General features: G+C 47.1%; 1 protein-coding gene across 1 annotated transcript in view; it reads right to left on the bottom strand.

Annotated features, from left to right (window-relative positions):
• The window catches only part of LOC124555630 (calcium-dependent secretion activator-like), a 1496314-nt gene that overhangs the window by 1277289 nt on the left and 202188 nt on the right, over positions 1-16837 (bottom strand). Inside the window, exon 2 of the mRNA XM_047129606.1 lies at positions 12552-12704. Within this exon, the coding sequence (XP_046985562.1) occupies positions 12552-12697 (146 nt within the window). The 5' untranslated portion in view covers positions 12698-12704. The remainder of the gene's footprint in view (positions 1-12551; positions 12705-16837) is intronic.

Here is a 16837-nt window from a genome sequence, read left to right as displayed (position 1 = left end):
TTCCCCAAAGCGTTACAAGCAAATGCCGGGATTGTTCCTTTGACGATGGTGCGGCCGATATCCTTTCCCAACCTCTCGTGATCCGAGCATGAACACAGTCTCTAGAATGGCCTCGCTGTCGACGGAACGTAAAACCATAATATTCCTTTCTTCTTTTGCGCCACAGATTCTCTGGGGCGAGGAATCGTTCCTGCGCCAATCAGAGCAGCGACGTAGTGGGAGAAGCGCCAGACTGAAGACTGGGTGCTGCTGACAATAGAATGTATTTACGACAGAAGAACTATCATTCATTAATCTGACACTGCATAATACGGTAACCAGTATCCCTGAAAGTCCAAGCTGTCACATCTTACAGCTCCAGCAGGGCTTCTGGAAGAGCTGAGTTGACAAGAAAATCGGAGCAAATGATGTCATTGCTGCCCAATGCCAACGCCGGCCCTCTCTAGCCTGTCACGCTATCTGGGGTGGGAGTGCTGCCATTGGAGAAACGCTAACCAGCCGTCTCACATACAATGAGGTGACAAAATTCATTGGATACCTCCTAAAAGCCGGCCGGTGTGGCCGGGCGGTTCTAGGCGCTTCAGTCTGGAACCGCGCGACCGCTACGGTCGCGCGTTCGAATCTTGCCTCGGGCATGGATGTTTGTGGTGTCCTTAGGTTAGTTAGGTTTAAGTAGTTCTAGGTTCTTGGGGACTGATGACCTCAGATGTTAAGTCCCATAGTGCTCAGCGCCATTTGAGCCTCCTAAAATCGTATCGGCCCACATTTTGCCCTGAGTAGTGCACCAACTCGATGTGGCGTAGACTCAAAAAGTCGTAGGTAGTCCCGTACAGAATCATTGATCCATGTTATCTCTACAGTCTCCATAATTGCGGAAGACGTATAGACGGTGTAGGATTTTTTGCATGAACTCACCTCTCGATGATGTACCATAAATACTCGATGGGATTCATGATGGGCGATCCGGATGGCCAAATCATTCCTTGAATTGTCCAGAATGTTCTTCAAACCAATTGCGAACAACTGTGACATGGTGACATGCTGCTTTGTCATCCACCAAAGCTCTATCGTTGTTTGGGAGCATGAAGTCCACGAATGGCTGCCAATGGTCTCAAATGGTTCAGCTGGACGAGGAGACCGAGTCCATTCAACATAAACACAGCCCACACCATTGTGGAGGCACCAACAGCTCGCACAGTGCCTTGTTGACAAGTTGGGTCCATGGCTTTGTGGGGTCTGCGCCACAGTCGAACAATACCATCAGGTCTTAACTGAAATCGAGACTCGTCTGACCAGGCCAATGTTTTTTAGTCGTCTAAGGTTCAACCGATACAGTCGCGAGGCCTGGAGAGGTGCTACAGGCAATGTCGTGCTGTTAGCAAAGGCACTCGCGTCTGTCGTCTGCTTATATAGCCCATTAACTCCAAATTTTGCCGCGCTGTCTTGAGGAATACGTTCGTCATACGTCCAACATTGATTTATGCGGTTGTTTCACGCAGCGTTGCTTGTCTGCCAGCACTGACAACTGTACCAAAAGGCCACTGCTCTCGATCGTTAAATGATGCTCGTCGGCGACTGCGTTGTCCATGATGAGAGGTAATTTCTGAAACCCGGTATTTTCGGGACACTATTGACACTGGATACCGGATTATTGAATTCCCTAACGATTTCCGAAATGGAATGACCCGTGCATATTGCTCCAACTACTATTCCGCGTTCAAGGGCTGTTAATTCCAGCCTTGGTTCCATAATCACGCCGGAAACCTTTTCACATGAATTACCTGAATACAACTGACAGCTCCGCCAACGCATTGCCCTTTTATACGTTGTGTACGCCATACTACGTCCACCTGTGCATGTGGGTATCTCTATCCCATGACTTCTGTCGCCTTGGTGTAGCACTTAATTCAGTCCTTCATTCTCAGATGTTCAGTATAAACAGCAGTATCTCAGTGTGTACGGTAAATTGAGTGACACAGTGTATATCAGCTGATGACTACGAGATTTCAGCCACTTACAGTTGGATAAAGAGACACCAGCCGCTATCCGTGGACTTTGCCGCCATTAACTGCAGGTTTCCGCTTAGGCTACAGTCTGGATGCTGTCAAGCTGTTGCCTTCACACCGCTGCGTCACAAGGGTGACAACCTTATGCTGACGGTCACTTTCCTGATGAGCCGTTGGTTCGAGCCTGCGCCAGCCAGCTGTACAGTGACTCCATAGCTCTCCAATACCCAGAGCGGGCCCACGCCATCGTCTTAGGTCATCCGGGGCACTCCGTTTTGAACAAGATCTATCCCAGTGTGTTGTTATCTACGGCCACAAAGCAGCCGAGCAGCGATTGGCTGCCTCTGTCACTCGTGCCGACTGGGCGGCGCCTTGCGTCACGTCACCGAGCCGCACTGACATCTGCAGCAGCCGCCAGCAGCTCCCGCCATCAGCACATACATTTCCCTGGAGCGCAAGGAAGTAACGCCGGCACACCGCGTGAGCTTTGCTTGGTACGTCAAAGAGGACAACAACTTTTCCTCCAGCTATATTCCATCATTGTACCTGTCATGAATAAAGAACTTTCTTAACCAGGGATGCTTCGCTGATGGGCCACTATAGTAACCCACTACTTCTGCAGTCCTCGTCCAGGTGGGGAAACAGCACTAATTCTGAATTGTCAACAGCTGTTTCAACCGGCACCATAGAGGTCACGTCCTGAACTCTACACTTCCTTAGGTGTGTTAGCAACACGCAAGTCACCGAAGTGGCGTCAAATGAAGAGTTGCTTCAGGGCGTAGTGCCACACGAAATAGTTATTACACTACTGGCCATTAAAATTGCTACACAAAGAAGAAATGCAGATGATGAACGGGTATTAATTGGACAAATATATTATACTAGAACTGACATGTGATTACATTTTCACGCAATTTATGTGCATAGTTCCTGAGAAATCAGTACCAAGAACAACCACCTCTGGCCGTAATAACGGCCTTGATACGCCTGGGCATTGAGTCAAGCAGAGCTTGGATGGCGTGTACAGGTACAGCTGCCCATGCAGCCTCAATACGATACCACAGTTCATCAAGAGTAGTGACTGGCGTATTGTTACGAGCCAGTTGCTCGGCCACCATTGACCAGACGTTTTCAGTTGATGAGAGATCGGGAGAATGTGCTGGCCAGGGCACCAGTAGAACATTTTCTGTATCCAGAAAGGCCCATATAGGACATGCAACATGCGGTCGTGAAATATCCTGCAGAAATGTAGGGTTTCGCAGGGATCGAATGAAGGGTAGAGCCACGCGTCGTAACACATCTGAAATGTAACGTCCACTGTTCAAAGTGCCGTCAATGCGAACAAGAGGTGACCGAGACGTGTAACCAATGGCACCCCATACCATCTAGCCGGGCGATGACGAATACACGCTTCCAGTGTGCGTTCACCGCGATGTCGCCAAAGACGGATGCGACCACCATGATGCTGTAAACAGAACCTGAATTCATCCGAAAAAATGACGTTTTGCCATTCGTGCACCCAGGTTCGTCGTTGAGTACACCATCGCAGGCGCTCCTGTTTGTGATGCAGCGTCAAGGGTAACCGCAGCCATGGTCTCCGAGCTGATAGTACATGCTGCTGCAAACGGCGTCGAACTGTTCATGCAGATGGTTGTCTTGCGAACGTCCCCATCTGTTGACTCGGGGATCGAGACGTGGCTGCACGATCCGTTACAGCCATGCGGGTAAGATGCCTGTCATCTCGACAGCTAGTGATACGAGGCCGTTGGGATCCAGCACGGCGTTCCGTATCACCCTCCTGAACCCACCGATCCATATTCTGCTAACAGTCATTGGATCTCGACCAACGCGAGCAGCAACGTCGCAATACGATAAACCGCAATCGCGATAGGCTACAAACCGACCTTTATCAAAGTCGGAAACGTGATGGTACGCATTTCTCCTCCGTACACGAGGCATCACAACAACGTTTCACCAGGCAACGCCGGTCAACTGCTGTTTGTGTATGAGAAATCGGTTAGAAACTTTCCTCATGTCAGCACGTTGTAGGTGTCGCCACCGGCGCCAACCTTGTGTGAATGCTCTGAAAAGCTAATCATTTGCATATCACAGCATATTCTTCCTGTCGGTTAAATTTCTCGTCTGTAGCACGTCATCTTCGTTGTGTAGCAATTTTAATGGCCAGTAGTGTATCTTGTGGTTGAAGTTCAGACGACATCATATTACGACGTAATTCAGGGGATGTTTCGATGTTATTCGCACAACCTTTATAGTTCTAGTGCAGCCGTGGCAAATTTCGCTTTGGTGTGGGGCCAATGAAAAACACATGACTTGAATTTGCGTTTCGATCAGCATGCTACGTTGTATGGTTACTCATACCTCATATGGCTGATGTATCGGTAATGCTTCTTTTAAAATTTAAATTGTCCAATTTAATGCAGATGACGGAACTTCACTGTACATAGGAGCACTAAAAATTTCGGCTCAGTGATAAGTCACACCAATTTAAAAGTTTGAAATTTACCTAGGGATTACAATTACAAACAACTTGACTTGCAACAATCACATAGAAAATGTTATGGAAAAGGTAAAAACAACTTTTTTTTTTTACTAGCAGAGCACTGCAATAAATCTACCAAAGAGAGTGAAAAGAGCATGCTTGTCCGTTCTACTCTGGATTATGGCTGTGCGGTATTGAATCCTTACCAGATAGGACCGACAGAGGTCGTTGACCAAGTCCAAAGAAGGGCAGTTCGTATTGTCATATTGAGGAATAGAGGAGAAAGTGTCACGGAAAGGATCAACGAGTTGGGATGACAGTCATTAAAATAAAGACTTTTACGTTAAGCCAGATGTTTTCAGCAAATTTTAGTTAACAACTTTCTTCTCCCAATGCCAAATTATTTTGTTGATGCCAACCTGCATATGCACTGAACATCGTAATAGAGAAAAGATAAATCAGAACTCCACAGAGAGATTTAGATATTAATTTTTCCCATGTGCTCTTCGAGAGTGGAACGGTACATAAATAGTCTGAAAGTGGTTCTATGAATACTCTGGTAAACAGTTAAGAGTCAGTTGCAGTGTAATCATGTAGGTGTTGACGTAGGGTCGAGACGAATCACAACTTCTGAGAGTAATGGATCGTCTTACTATTGTAAACATTTGGGATTATTGTATTCAAGCATCAGCAGGTCATCTATTTGAAATCAGCAATCCTCTTTTTATACAATTTAGAATGACGCTTTCGAGATTGTATTCCACACTGACAGTTACAACAGGTCGCTTAAAAGCAAATTAGCCATTAACAGATGACAGATCCGAAATAAACGATAAGGCACTGCGGCCTCACAATACCGAAAAGTGATGATCAAGTCTTCGCAGGTACATATCTCATCCGTCCATGCTCTCATCAATGTTAGATGCAGACCGATGAGAAACTGCACCGTTTCCTGATGTTGTTTCTACGGGCTTAACAATTACAGTCGGTGCTTCCGGTCCTGTACTTGAAACAGTCGTTCTTGCTGAATCAACAGTTGTTGTGTTGCTTACAACTGTGTTAAATAAGTTTAAATAATTCACAACCTAGAAAAACACGAAAGACAAGCTCAGATTGGGGAAGGATGAGGAAGGAAATCGGCTATGCCCTTCCAAAGGAACAATCCCGGTATTCGCATCAATCTTTTAACATACCCAATCCCGGTTCTACGTGGGAGACAGACAGGCAAAGGAACCCCCCGCCCACCGCCCCGGCCTCCGGGACATCCACGCACGCCGACATGCTTTTTCCGTGCTGTAGAGTAGAAAGGACTCGGTATCAGACCAAGGGGTGGGGTAAATCGTTGGGCGCTGCCATATGACATCAGCCGCTAATGTGAAATGGGTGATATCCCATTTTAAAAGGGAAGAATGCTTGTTGTAAGAAAGCATTTAGTGTTTGCGTGTGCTCTCTTGGTGGCAAAGACCGTACTGAAGTGGAAGTAGATTTTAGAGGAGGTGGTGGAGGCGACAAATGGAAGGGACACGGGATATCTATTCTTAAATGGCGACATGAAGCTTGCCCAGTGAAGGACTTCTACCCACAATATTGTCTGCGTATAGTCCTCCCATCTTGTCGTGATAATTTTGGAATTGTGGGTGACACAAAAAAGTAACAATAAAGTGACTGGCCACAAGAGGAATATGAGACAACCAATCGAATGTATGTATGGTCAAGTGAAGTGACATAGTTCAGGAGGACTCCGAGAAATCGCCTTGGAAGCACATTTGTGATCGAGAGGGCAACAGTGATACTTTCCGTTGGGCGTCTGAGTCGAACATCCAGCGCTGGTAGCAACCTGAGTACACGACTCCCGCCGACCTCATGCCGTTACCGGGACGCAGCCGGCCTTCTGGTCACTTCCGCCCGCTCCCTTCACTCTGCTATGAGACACCGCTAACCTAACCCAGTTCGCCTTTAGCTTCGCCGACAACAGGACAGCCACAGCCCGGTAAAAATGCACTACAGTTCTCGCTTTCACCTTAGTCTGCCTGTTAGTTCCGTTTGTCTCATAACAACCACAAGATAAACACCCTGGCAACGACCGTGAGACTTTTGTAATTGATAATGGGCAACTCAACAAATATAATTTATAAATTCATTTCAATAACCGTGGTCCAACAGTATTTTGTTTCTACAAATAAATATGAATGACTAATCTCCTTTAATTCTTGCCGCTGGGGCTCCTAATCATTTTATTGCATATGCTAATGCCGCGCTCAAGTGATGGCATTAAAACTTAGACCACTACGACCTAATTAGCGAAATCACAGAAAACCTCACTCTGTGTACACTAATGGAAATTTGAACTGCAGCATCTGAGTCGTGTCTTATCACTGCTCGGTTTTAGCATCAACATCCATGATCATTTATCAATATATTCGCAGCGAATATTTTCATTTTCAGTTTCTATGTGTGCATCTTTCCATAATGACAGCTAATTATAACTGAAGGGAAGTTTTCGTTTGTTCTTGATATAGGTCTAGGCTACTGTCAGGATCATTTTCGCGCAATATTTCCTCCTACAGATGTCGCCAACATAGATCGAAAAATTGACAAGCCGCATTTCATTCGTTTCAGTTACACACAAGGCTTTTACTCTGGCCGAGATTTCTGACTGGCAACTACTGTGCTATTAAGTCTGCTAAAGAAGCTAACACTTCTGCATTATAGAAGAAAACCTTATTTATGTAGCCCGAAAAGAAGAATATTTCCCCTATCACGAACAGGGTATCTGCATTGCATCTAACTGGGCTGCAAACGTATTCTGGTTGGAGATCCCGTATGAACCTACACTCCTGGAAATGGAAAAAAGAACACATTGACACCGGTGTGTCAGACCCACCATACTTGCTCCGGACACTGCGAGAGGGCTGTACAAGCAATGGTCACACGCACGGCACAGCGGACATACCAGGAACCGCGGTGTTGGCCGTCGAATGGCGCTAGCTGCGCAGCATTTGTGCACCGCCGCCGTCAGTGTCAGCCAGTTTGCAGTGGCATACGGAGCTCCATCGCAGTCTTTAACACTGGTAGCATGCCGCGACAGCGTGGACGTGAACCGTATGTGCAGTTGACGGACTTTGAGCGAGGGCGTATAGTGGGCATGCGGGAGGCCGGGTGGACGTACCGCCGAATTGCTCAACAAGTGGGGCGTGAGGTCTCCACAGTACATCGATGTTGTCGCCAGTGGTCGGCGGAAGGTGCACGTGCCCGTCGACCTGGGACCGGACCGCAGCGACGCACGGATGCACGCCAAGACCGTAAGATCCTACGCAGTGCCGTAGGGGACCGCACCGCCACTTCCCAGCAAATTAGGGACACTGTTGCTCCTGGGGTATCGGCGAGGACCATTCGCAACCGTCTCCATGAAGCTGGGCTACGGTCCCGCACACCGTTAGGCCGTCTTCCGCTCACGCCCCAACATCGTGCAGCCCGCCTCCAGTGGTGTCGCGACAGGCGTGAATGGAGGGACGAATGGAGACGTGTCGTCTTCAGCGATGAGAGTCGCTTCTGCCTTGGTGCCAATGATGGTCGTATGCGTGTTTGGCGCCGTGCAGGTGAGCGCCACAATCAGGACTGCATACGACCGAGGCACACAGGGCCAACACCCGGCATCATGGTGTGGGGAGCGATCTCCTACACTGGCCGTACTCCACTGGTGATCGTCGAGGGGACACTGAATAGTGCACGGTACATCCAAACCGTCATCGAACCCATCGTTCTACCATTCCTAGACCGGCATGGGAACTTGCTGTTCCAACAGGACAATGCACGTCCGCATGTATCCCGTGCCACCCAACGTGCTCTAGAAGGTGTAAGTCAACTACCCTGGCCAGCAAGATCTCCGGATCTGTCCCCCATTGAGCATGTTTGGGACTGGATGAAGCGTCGTCTCACGCGGTCTGCACGTCCAGCACGAACGCTGGTCCAACTGAGGCGCCAGGTGGAAATGGCATGGCAAGCCGTTCCACAGGACTACATCCAGCATCTCTACGATCGTCTCCATGGGAGAATAGCAGCCTGCATTGCTGCGAAAGGTGGATATACACTGTACTAGTGCCGACATTGTGCATGCTCTGTTGCCTGTGTCTATGTGCCTGTGGTTCTGTCAGTGTGATCATGTGATGTATCTGACCCCAGGAATGTGTCAATAAAGTTTCCCCTTCCTGGGACAATGAATTCACGGTGTTCTTATTTCAATTGCCAGGAGTGTATATAACACTTTACTTCGTGACCTTTCAGACCTGGGAGAAGTAGGTGTCACGTCATAAACCGTTCGTCTCCTTTCCGCTTGTGGGAAAAAGATACAGAGGTGCAGCTGAGGTTTAAGAACACCTTTCGCGATGACATGATATTATTGCGTATTTAGAGTTTTTGCGATAGGCCTAATCTTCCTTGCGTCCGAGTAACTAAACTGCCATATGAAGAATAGACAGCAAATATTGTCAGATTTAAATCTGCAGCTTTCTAAACTTCATTAAGTTGTGTCATGATTTGAAAAGTACCATTTACTTTATTTAAAGATTGCTTTGGCGACGCAAATCCTACGCAACTAACACGCAAGCTAACCAATAGTGCAGTGTGGTGAAGTATAGGGTGTCTACACCGAAATTCCTTTGTTTCATGTCTGACTTGTACGCTGGTTGCAGAAGGACTTATAGTTGCTGCCTAAACTTTTTTAACATCTGGTGCAGAATTTTTGTCCGTAGAAGCGGAAGTGGCGTCAGTTTAGAAGGCACAAACTGTGCTTTCGTACGCAGAGTTTAAATCCATTGTTATGGTGCAAAGGCAGTTTCGTGGTGTTCACAGGAAAGCGGCACCAGACGCCAAGTGCATAAAAGCATGGCACAGTCGGTTTCTAGAAACTGGCACCATTGCATAGGGGCATGGAGGAAGTCGGCGGGTCTCTGAAGAACAAGTTGAGAATACCCGCCAAACATTCCAACGAAGTCCACGAAAATCAGTTCGTCAAGCTTCACGAGAACTTCAGATCCCTAAAGCAACTGTCTATAAAGTCGTCAGAACGCGGCTGCGTCTGTATTCATACATGGTGCAGATACTGCAGCCCTCAAAGCCGACGATACGAATTTGCACTTGAAATGCTTAACCGAATAGACCGGAATCCTGCGTTCCTGTCAAGTGTAATGTTTTCTGACGAGGCCACGTTCCATGTCTCTCGAACTGTGAACAAGCATAATGTTCGAATTTGGGGCTGGCAGAATCCACAGTGTGTCAGTGAAAAGGTACAAGACTGCTCGAAAGTGAACGTTTGGTGTGGCCTCATGAGCGACAAGATAACTAGACCATTCTTCTTTGCTGGAACAACTGTGGCAGGAACGACGTACCTAGACGTGCTGGAGATTTTTGTCTTTCCCCAGGTTGAAGACTTGCACCCCACACCCTTGGTTTCAGAAAGATGGTGCTCCACCTCACTGGTCGCTGGGTGTTCGGAAACCTCTAAATGCAGCATTTCCAGGACGCCGGATTTGGCGAGGGGAACCCATGAATTGGCCTCCACGTTCTCCTGACATCACACCGTGGGATTTTTTCTATGGGGCTACGTCGAGGACAGGTTGTTCGCCACGGCAGTGCACGGCACTGATGACCTTCGTACTCGGATTGTGGAAGTCATTGACATCATTCTTTCGGACATGTTGCAGTGGACCTGGATGGAAATTGAAAACAGACTCGACATTCTTCGTGTCACCGTAGAGGCTCACGTGGAAGTGTTTTGATTTGTTATTGTAATTTTTTTTTTCAAAACTTATCTTCACATACAACTTATTTTTTAGGCAAAAAATAAAGCTTCTTCATTTTGTTTTGTGTATGGAACACATTAGAATTAGGGAATTTCGCTGTAGACATCCCGTACATTGTAAGATTTCTAATCAGTTATTGGAAGAATTAATATAGTAGACTTTAAAAGATTCACTGGAGTAAGAACTCAACTTGACAGTACAGTATGTAATATTCATGCTGAGACGAAAGGGCGGGCTGATACTCGTGCGGTTCGCTGCCGAGGTAGAACTTCGAACGCTCTGAACATTCGTGTGTCAGCTAGAGTCACGCAGGGGCCGGCTAGCACGGAAGATCCAAGTATAAATCGGGAAATACAGTAGTTGCGATCAATGCTATTGTCACGAAAGCGATTTGGGGCACTGTCATAACTGCGCAGCATATTCTTCGCTGTGAAATAGGAGCGACAGGTTTGTGTGTACACACAACCCTTTCTCATTTTCGAAGATAAGGGTTTATTTGGGTAACCAGCAGATTTTCGTCTAAACCATCTTCTATTCATAAACCTGGTCAATAATTGTGTATCTGGTTACGAGAACATGGTTTTTTCTTATTTAATTAAATACAGGAATAAAATTAAACTTATTCTGTAAGAGTGTCCGGGTAACTGAGAAACGAAGCAGGAATATGAAGATCTGATTTAATTTCTGAAAGTAAATTTACTATACTTTGGATTATTCCGTCAGTTTTGGCACACAATTTTATATTTAAGAAAAAACTGCGTTTTGGTTTTCATAATATTGTTAACTTCGAAACGGTTTTCGGATTACTGGGCCACCGTCAGGAAAGCAGTGTCTAGTGTCTACAAGAGACACTAGTGCGTAGGACACCAGACAACAGAAATAAAGATGCTGTAAACACACAGACGATCTTTGGTCATGATATTTGGTGAGAAATGTCAAATCTAGTGTTTATTACTCGTGTTATACACATGATCGTCCCCAGAAATTTATCCAAGAGGGTGCAAGATTATAAAACTGACGATTTATAAAACAGAGTTTCATAACGTCTTGGACTTGCGAAGCTAAACCAGCAGGAAGTACACAAAACTTTTTATATCTCAAACGTTTCACAGTTATCACTTCAATATTATTTGGAATATAAGACTACTTTCATACCTAAAATAAGCATAAGCATATTTCATTAGTATCGGCGAAGAACATACTTTTAACGTCATTAAATCCTAACAGTTACTAAATACAGCTCGACAATATTTACGATATTTATATATTTAGTCGTATGTTAATAATATCATATTGAAACTGAAAATTAAAACTCTAAAATAGAAAAAAAAATCGGATGTAGATGAGATACAGATAAAAATTTCCAGCAGCAAACGCACCTGTTTGATACTCCTCTTAGTGAAGGAACAGGAAATAAACTGCAGAAAATGCTTATTCAGCTTTTATACCAACGTTTTTGTTTACGAAACTTCATGTCTGGTCTGCCTAATGGTTTTATTTCGTTAATTTAATGACTTCTATTTCTTAATATTGGTTTTCATAATAGAAGGGGAAACATTTTGTTTGAAAGCCACATTTTTTTGGGTTTGTTTCAGTACAATGTAACCCACCGCCAGCACTAAAAGAGATGAATGTTAAAAATCTTCGAAAACAACCCTCAAACTAACCGGTAGAACTGACCTTAATAACTTAGTTTTGAACAATACAGTCCTCGTCTCTTCAATTTGATACGTTGTCATGCAATCGTGTCGAATGCAGTGGTTGTTAAAATCCCAGTTTTTCCCATTGCTCTCATCTTTGCTAAATCTGGGATTTAGTAGCATCACAGACGTGTGTGACTCAGAATTCAGGATGGGCAAAGTGCATCTCTTGCCCCCTCTCCCTTGCGGATGCTTGTGTTTATGTGCCAAAAAAGGTAACTAACAGTGTTAAATTACAGTGATAACCTAGATAGGTGGTATCAAGCATAATTCATAAAGAGCATGAAAGTTGCATAGTTAAAAAATGAATATAATGCTTAAATATTCAAGCATCTCTGCACATCACCAGACAAGACTATCTCGATCCGATGTTCTAAGTGAACTCCCCACCGCGGTGGTCCACTGAGTCATGTTAGGTGGACATAAGATTAATCGTCGTATTAAAATCGGGATTTAGGTCCGTTCGCTCCACGGCAACGATATACGAGTATGAGACGAAGTTACGTAACAATGCAGGAGAGTATGAGGCAGACAGGAGGTGTACCTGGTGGGCGCTGCGGGCACCTCAAGTGAGGCGGCGTGCGTGTGGGGATGAGCGTGGGAGGAGGCGGGCGCGTCCGCATGCTGCGCCGCCTGCTCCTCCTGCTGCTCCTCCTCGCTCTCCTCTTCAGACGAGCTGGGGTCGATCATGGCGAGCCTGGAACACATCACAACCACATCAGCACCACAGGTTGAAACACAACTGCAACGGCAAATTTTAGGAGGGTCTTGAAGTATACTTTCTGACTGTTCGGCGCAAGTGATCTTTAGTCTCTGGTGGCATATCATAAAGTAATTGTATTTCATTCGATTTCTTATCCACATTGATCATTCTGTCTGTATTGGAGTGAAAATATCTGCACGACGGTACAAATATCGAAGGTATCCGCTGTCTAGCTTGTTTCAGAATAACTTGTCCCATTCACACACAGTATTTGCAGTTGACAAAAGTAATGCCCACTATACTCCTCGCCCTCAAGTTTGCGTGCAGTACTGCTCATTTCTGTCTCGTATTGATGATGTGGTATCACATATCGATACCACTCTACCGGCATCAAAGTTGGCGACGGAACTGCAAGTTTTCATCAGACGCCGTAAGCGCTCGATCGGGATGCAGTGGACCCAATGGTGTACGCCCACTGAGCCACGCAAGAGTTGAGCGCGCGATGCCGATGAGTGCGGACAACGGAGCGCTCGCGTCCGAGCCAGCCGGCTCGGTCGCGCCGGGGCCGGCCGCTGGCCGCTCGGTGGGGCCTGCCCCGCCGGCCGTCCTGGCGGCCGCTCCCGGCAGGACGGATGCAATAACGACGACCCCTGCGACGACAACGGATTCTGAAAGGCAAGATAATGAGGACAGGACCACGACTAGCGATATGCGAATGCAGAGTGGAGGACAACATACGTCAAACCCCTATGACGAGAGACATCAGCTAACACAGAACGATCGGCAACAACGGGAACTAAGACGTGAAATACAACACACGATTCTGCAAAGTCAGGAGGTATACGACAACCGCACTAGTACAGTTCCTACTTCACAGCCACAAGAACAAGTAGACGACGTCGAACAATTTTCACCACCAGAAGACGACGACGAAATGGAGGGAGTCTCCTCTGAAGAAGTTTGGACCATGCAGCCCACGGACGGACCGTTATGCGGCTATTGCGACGGAAGATACTACGGATGCTCCAGAAGGTGTGGACCAGACGAGTGACGTCAATCTCGAAGCAGATAAAGAGGGGACAGATGGCTGTGGCCGGAACTTACTACGCAAAGTCCCACCCGTTACTATTTACCATACCAAGAACTACATGGAACTCAACAAGGCGCTGAAAGGGAATATTGACGGCAGTCTTAAGGCCATTTACCAACGAGACAGGATCAAATATCACTTTGAATCCTATGAAGATCAACGGCGGGCCATCAATTTCTTTGTGTCGAATGACATCCACTTTTTTACACATCAGGCCGCAGAGGACAAGGACCTCAAAGTGGTTGTCAAACGTCTACCTCCCGAAGTTACGGAGGAACAACTGCAAGACGCACTGATAGAGAAGGGTTTCCCTGTCATCAACGACCACCAGTTTAAAAATCGATACGACAACACGAAGGAATTACGACCTCAAGCCGCTTACTGTGCCACGTTGCCAGCCCAAAAGGAAAACTACAAGATTTACGACATCAAATACCTTCTATATACTAAAGTCGTTATTGAAACCTACAACAGACAAGAAGGACCCGTTCAATGTCGCCACTGCCAGCGATTCGAACATACAGCTAATTATTGCAGCTTGCCTGCTCGCTGCGTTCGATGTGGAGGGCAGCACAGATCTGCAGCATGTACTCATCCCAGAGGGGCTCCGCCAAAATATGCTAACTGTGAAAAGGACCATCCTGCCACATGGCGTGGCTGCCAGAAGTACCAGGAACTTCTCAGGAAATACAGACAACGGTCTTCCCCGCAGCCCTCTCAACGGAGGACTCGTGTAATACGGAACTCCAACCTGACGCCACACTCTCCACCCCACCGTCAGCAAACGCCACAAGAACAGCCGACGGCGACACGGCAGCCAGTAACACAGACTCCTCCTGAAGCACTTACACCTCGACAGCACCGCCAGCACTATTCAATGCCCACACAGCATCACCACGAGGACCGGAACCGGAAACCTACGTCTCACCAGCTCATTTGATGGAATCTATAGCTCCAGCGCTCTCTGATGTCGCCAAACTTCTCACCGCCGTGCACCAACAACTAGTTGTGATACTTTCTTTAATCGAAAGTGTATTGAAGGCCTTTGGAACACCTTAAGATGGATCGTCCTGGGACCACGAGAAACCTGAAAATCTGTATATGGAACGCCAACGGAATGAAACACAAGAAAACAGAATTCACTGAATTTTTACAACGTCACAAAATCGACATCGCACTTGTATCGGAGACGCACCTTCGTCCAACAACTGAGCTCAGATTTCGTCTATAGAACGGACAGACAAGGCCAACGAGGTGGAGGGACCGCAGTTCTGCTTAAAAGGGAACTGCGGCACCATCATGAAACACTACCACACCTCCAACATCTGGAGGCAACAGCAGTAACGGTTCGATCGGCGGCAGGCAACATCACTTTCATTGCGGCGTACAACAGCCCCGGTAAAAACCTGGTGCCAGACGACCTACGGAGTATCTTCACCAATTTTGACAAAATCTTCCTAGGAGGTGACCTTAACAGTAGGCACGTCGCGTGGAATTCCCGGCGTATGAACCCTCGTGGACGAACTTTGGTTGCCATGGAAGAAGAACTGGGCATCACAATCCATGGCCCACGAGAGCCCACACGGATTCCTTATGTCGATCGGCAATAAGCAGACGTCCTAGATATTGCTATCATCAAAAATATTGAGACGAACCTCCAGCTCCGCACCGTCGACGATCTTTCGTCTGGCCACCGACCTGTTATCAGCATAGTGGAACACGCAACGGCCAACCTTCCGCCCCCCACCTCACAAACTCTGAACTGGGGGCAATTTCGGACATATTTTGACAAAAATATCTGCCCGACGCAGGACGTTTCAACACCGGAAGCCATCGACATCGCGGTACAAACTTTGACGCAGAAGATAAAGGTAGCCAAACGGAGGGCAACTACTCACACGGTCTACCCTGTAGTAGCTTTCGACGAGTTCCCGCCTCTACTCCAAGAACTGAATACACAGAGGAGCAGGCGACGTTGGCTCCGCTATAGAAACCCGATCGATCGACGAGAAACACACCTCTTAACACGAGAACTGCACAGGAGAGTGGCCGAGTGGGGACAGCAGGTCTGGGAAGATGAGATGGATGAATTCTTACTTCGAACCAAGAACGAATGGCAGGTAGTCAAGAACATACGACACCAGCGGCCACCTAAACGAGCCATCAGAGGACCAGATGGCCTTCTCTATGACCAACTCGCCCAGGCGGAGCTGTATGCTACGACTTACCAAGAACAGATGTCTACACCGCCGGCAGCGGTGGTCTCGCGGTTCTAGGCGCTCAGTCCGAAACCGCGCGACTGCTACGGTCGCAGGTTCGAATCCTGCCTCGGGCATGGATGTGTGTGATGTCCTTAGGTTAGTTAGGTTTAATTAGTTCTAAGTTCTAGGCGACTGATGACCTCAGAAGTTAAGTCGCATAGTGCTCAGAGCCATTTGAACCATTTTTTTGAAGCCAACTGTGCTCCTTACCCGAATTCTCAACAGCTGTCTTCTGCAGGGATATTTTCCTACAGCATGGAAGACGGCTCGAGTAGTTCCAATACCCAAGCCAGGTAAAGACCCAGCAGAACCCAACAGTTACCGGCCAATTAGCCTCTTGCCGACCATTGGCAAGGTGCTCGGGAAAGTGCTGCTGAAGAGGCTCCATGACACGCTTACAGCGCATAATGTTATACGACCCGAACAATTCGGTTTCAAGGACAAGTTATCTGCCGAACTTCAACTTCTACGGATCACCGAACGGATACAAGAAGGATACAACATGCAGCACTTCACGATTGGTGTCTTCCTTGACATCGAAAAAGCTTACGATAAGGTGTGGCGGCCCAACCTTATCGTCAAACTGCATCGCACTACCCCTATTGCGGATTGTTACATTGGACTCATAGACAGCTTTCTGCAGGACAGGAAACTGTATGTCCGAGTCGACGATAAAAACTTCGAAATGAAATTGATCTCCGCAGGAATTCCGCAGAGCTCTGTCATTTCGCCTCTGCTTTTCAACTTATATATAAATGACATCCCAACAGTCCCCC

The sequence above is a fragment of the Schistocerca americana genome, chromosome X, assembly GCF_021461395.2.
Source record: "Schistocerca americana isolate TAMUIC-IGC-003095 chromosome X, iqSchAmer2.1, whole genome shotgun sequence".
Classification (NCBI taxonomy): domain Eukaryota; kingdom Metazoa; phylum Arthropoda; class Insecta; order Orthoptera; family Acrididae; genus Schistocerca; species Schistocerca americana.
This window is presented reverse-complemented; position numbering and strand designations above follow the sequence as displayed.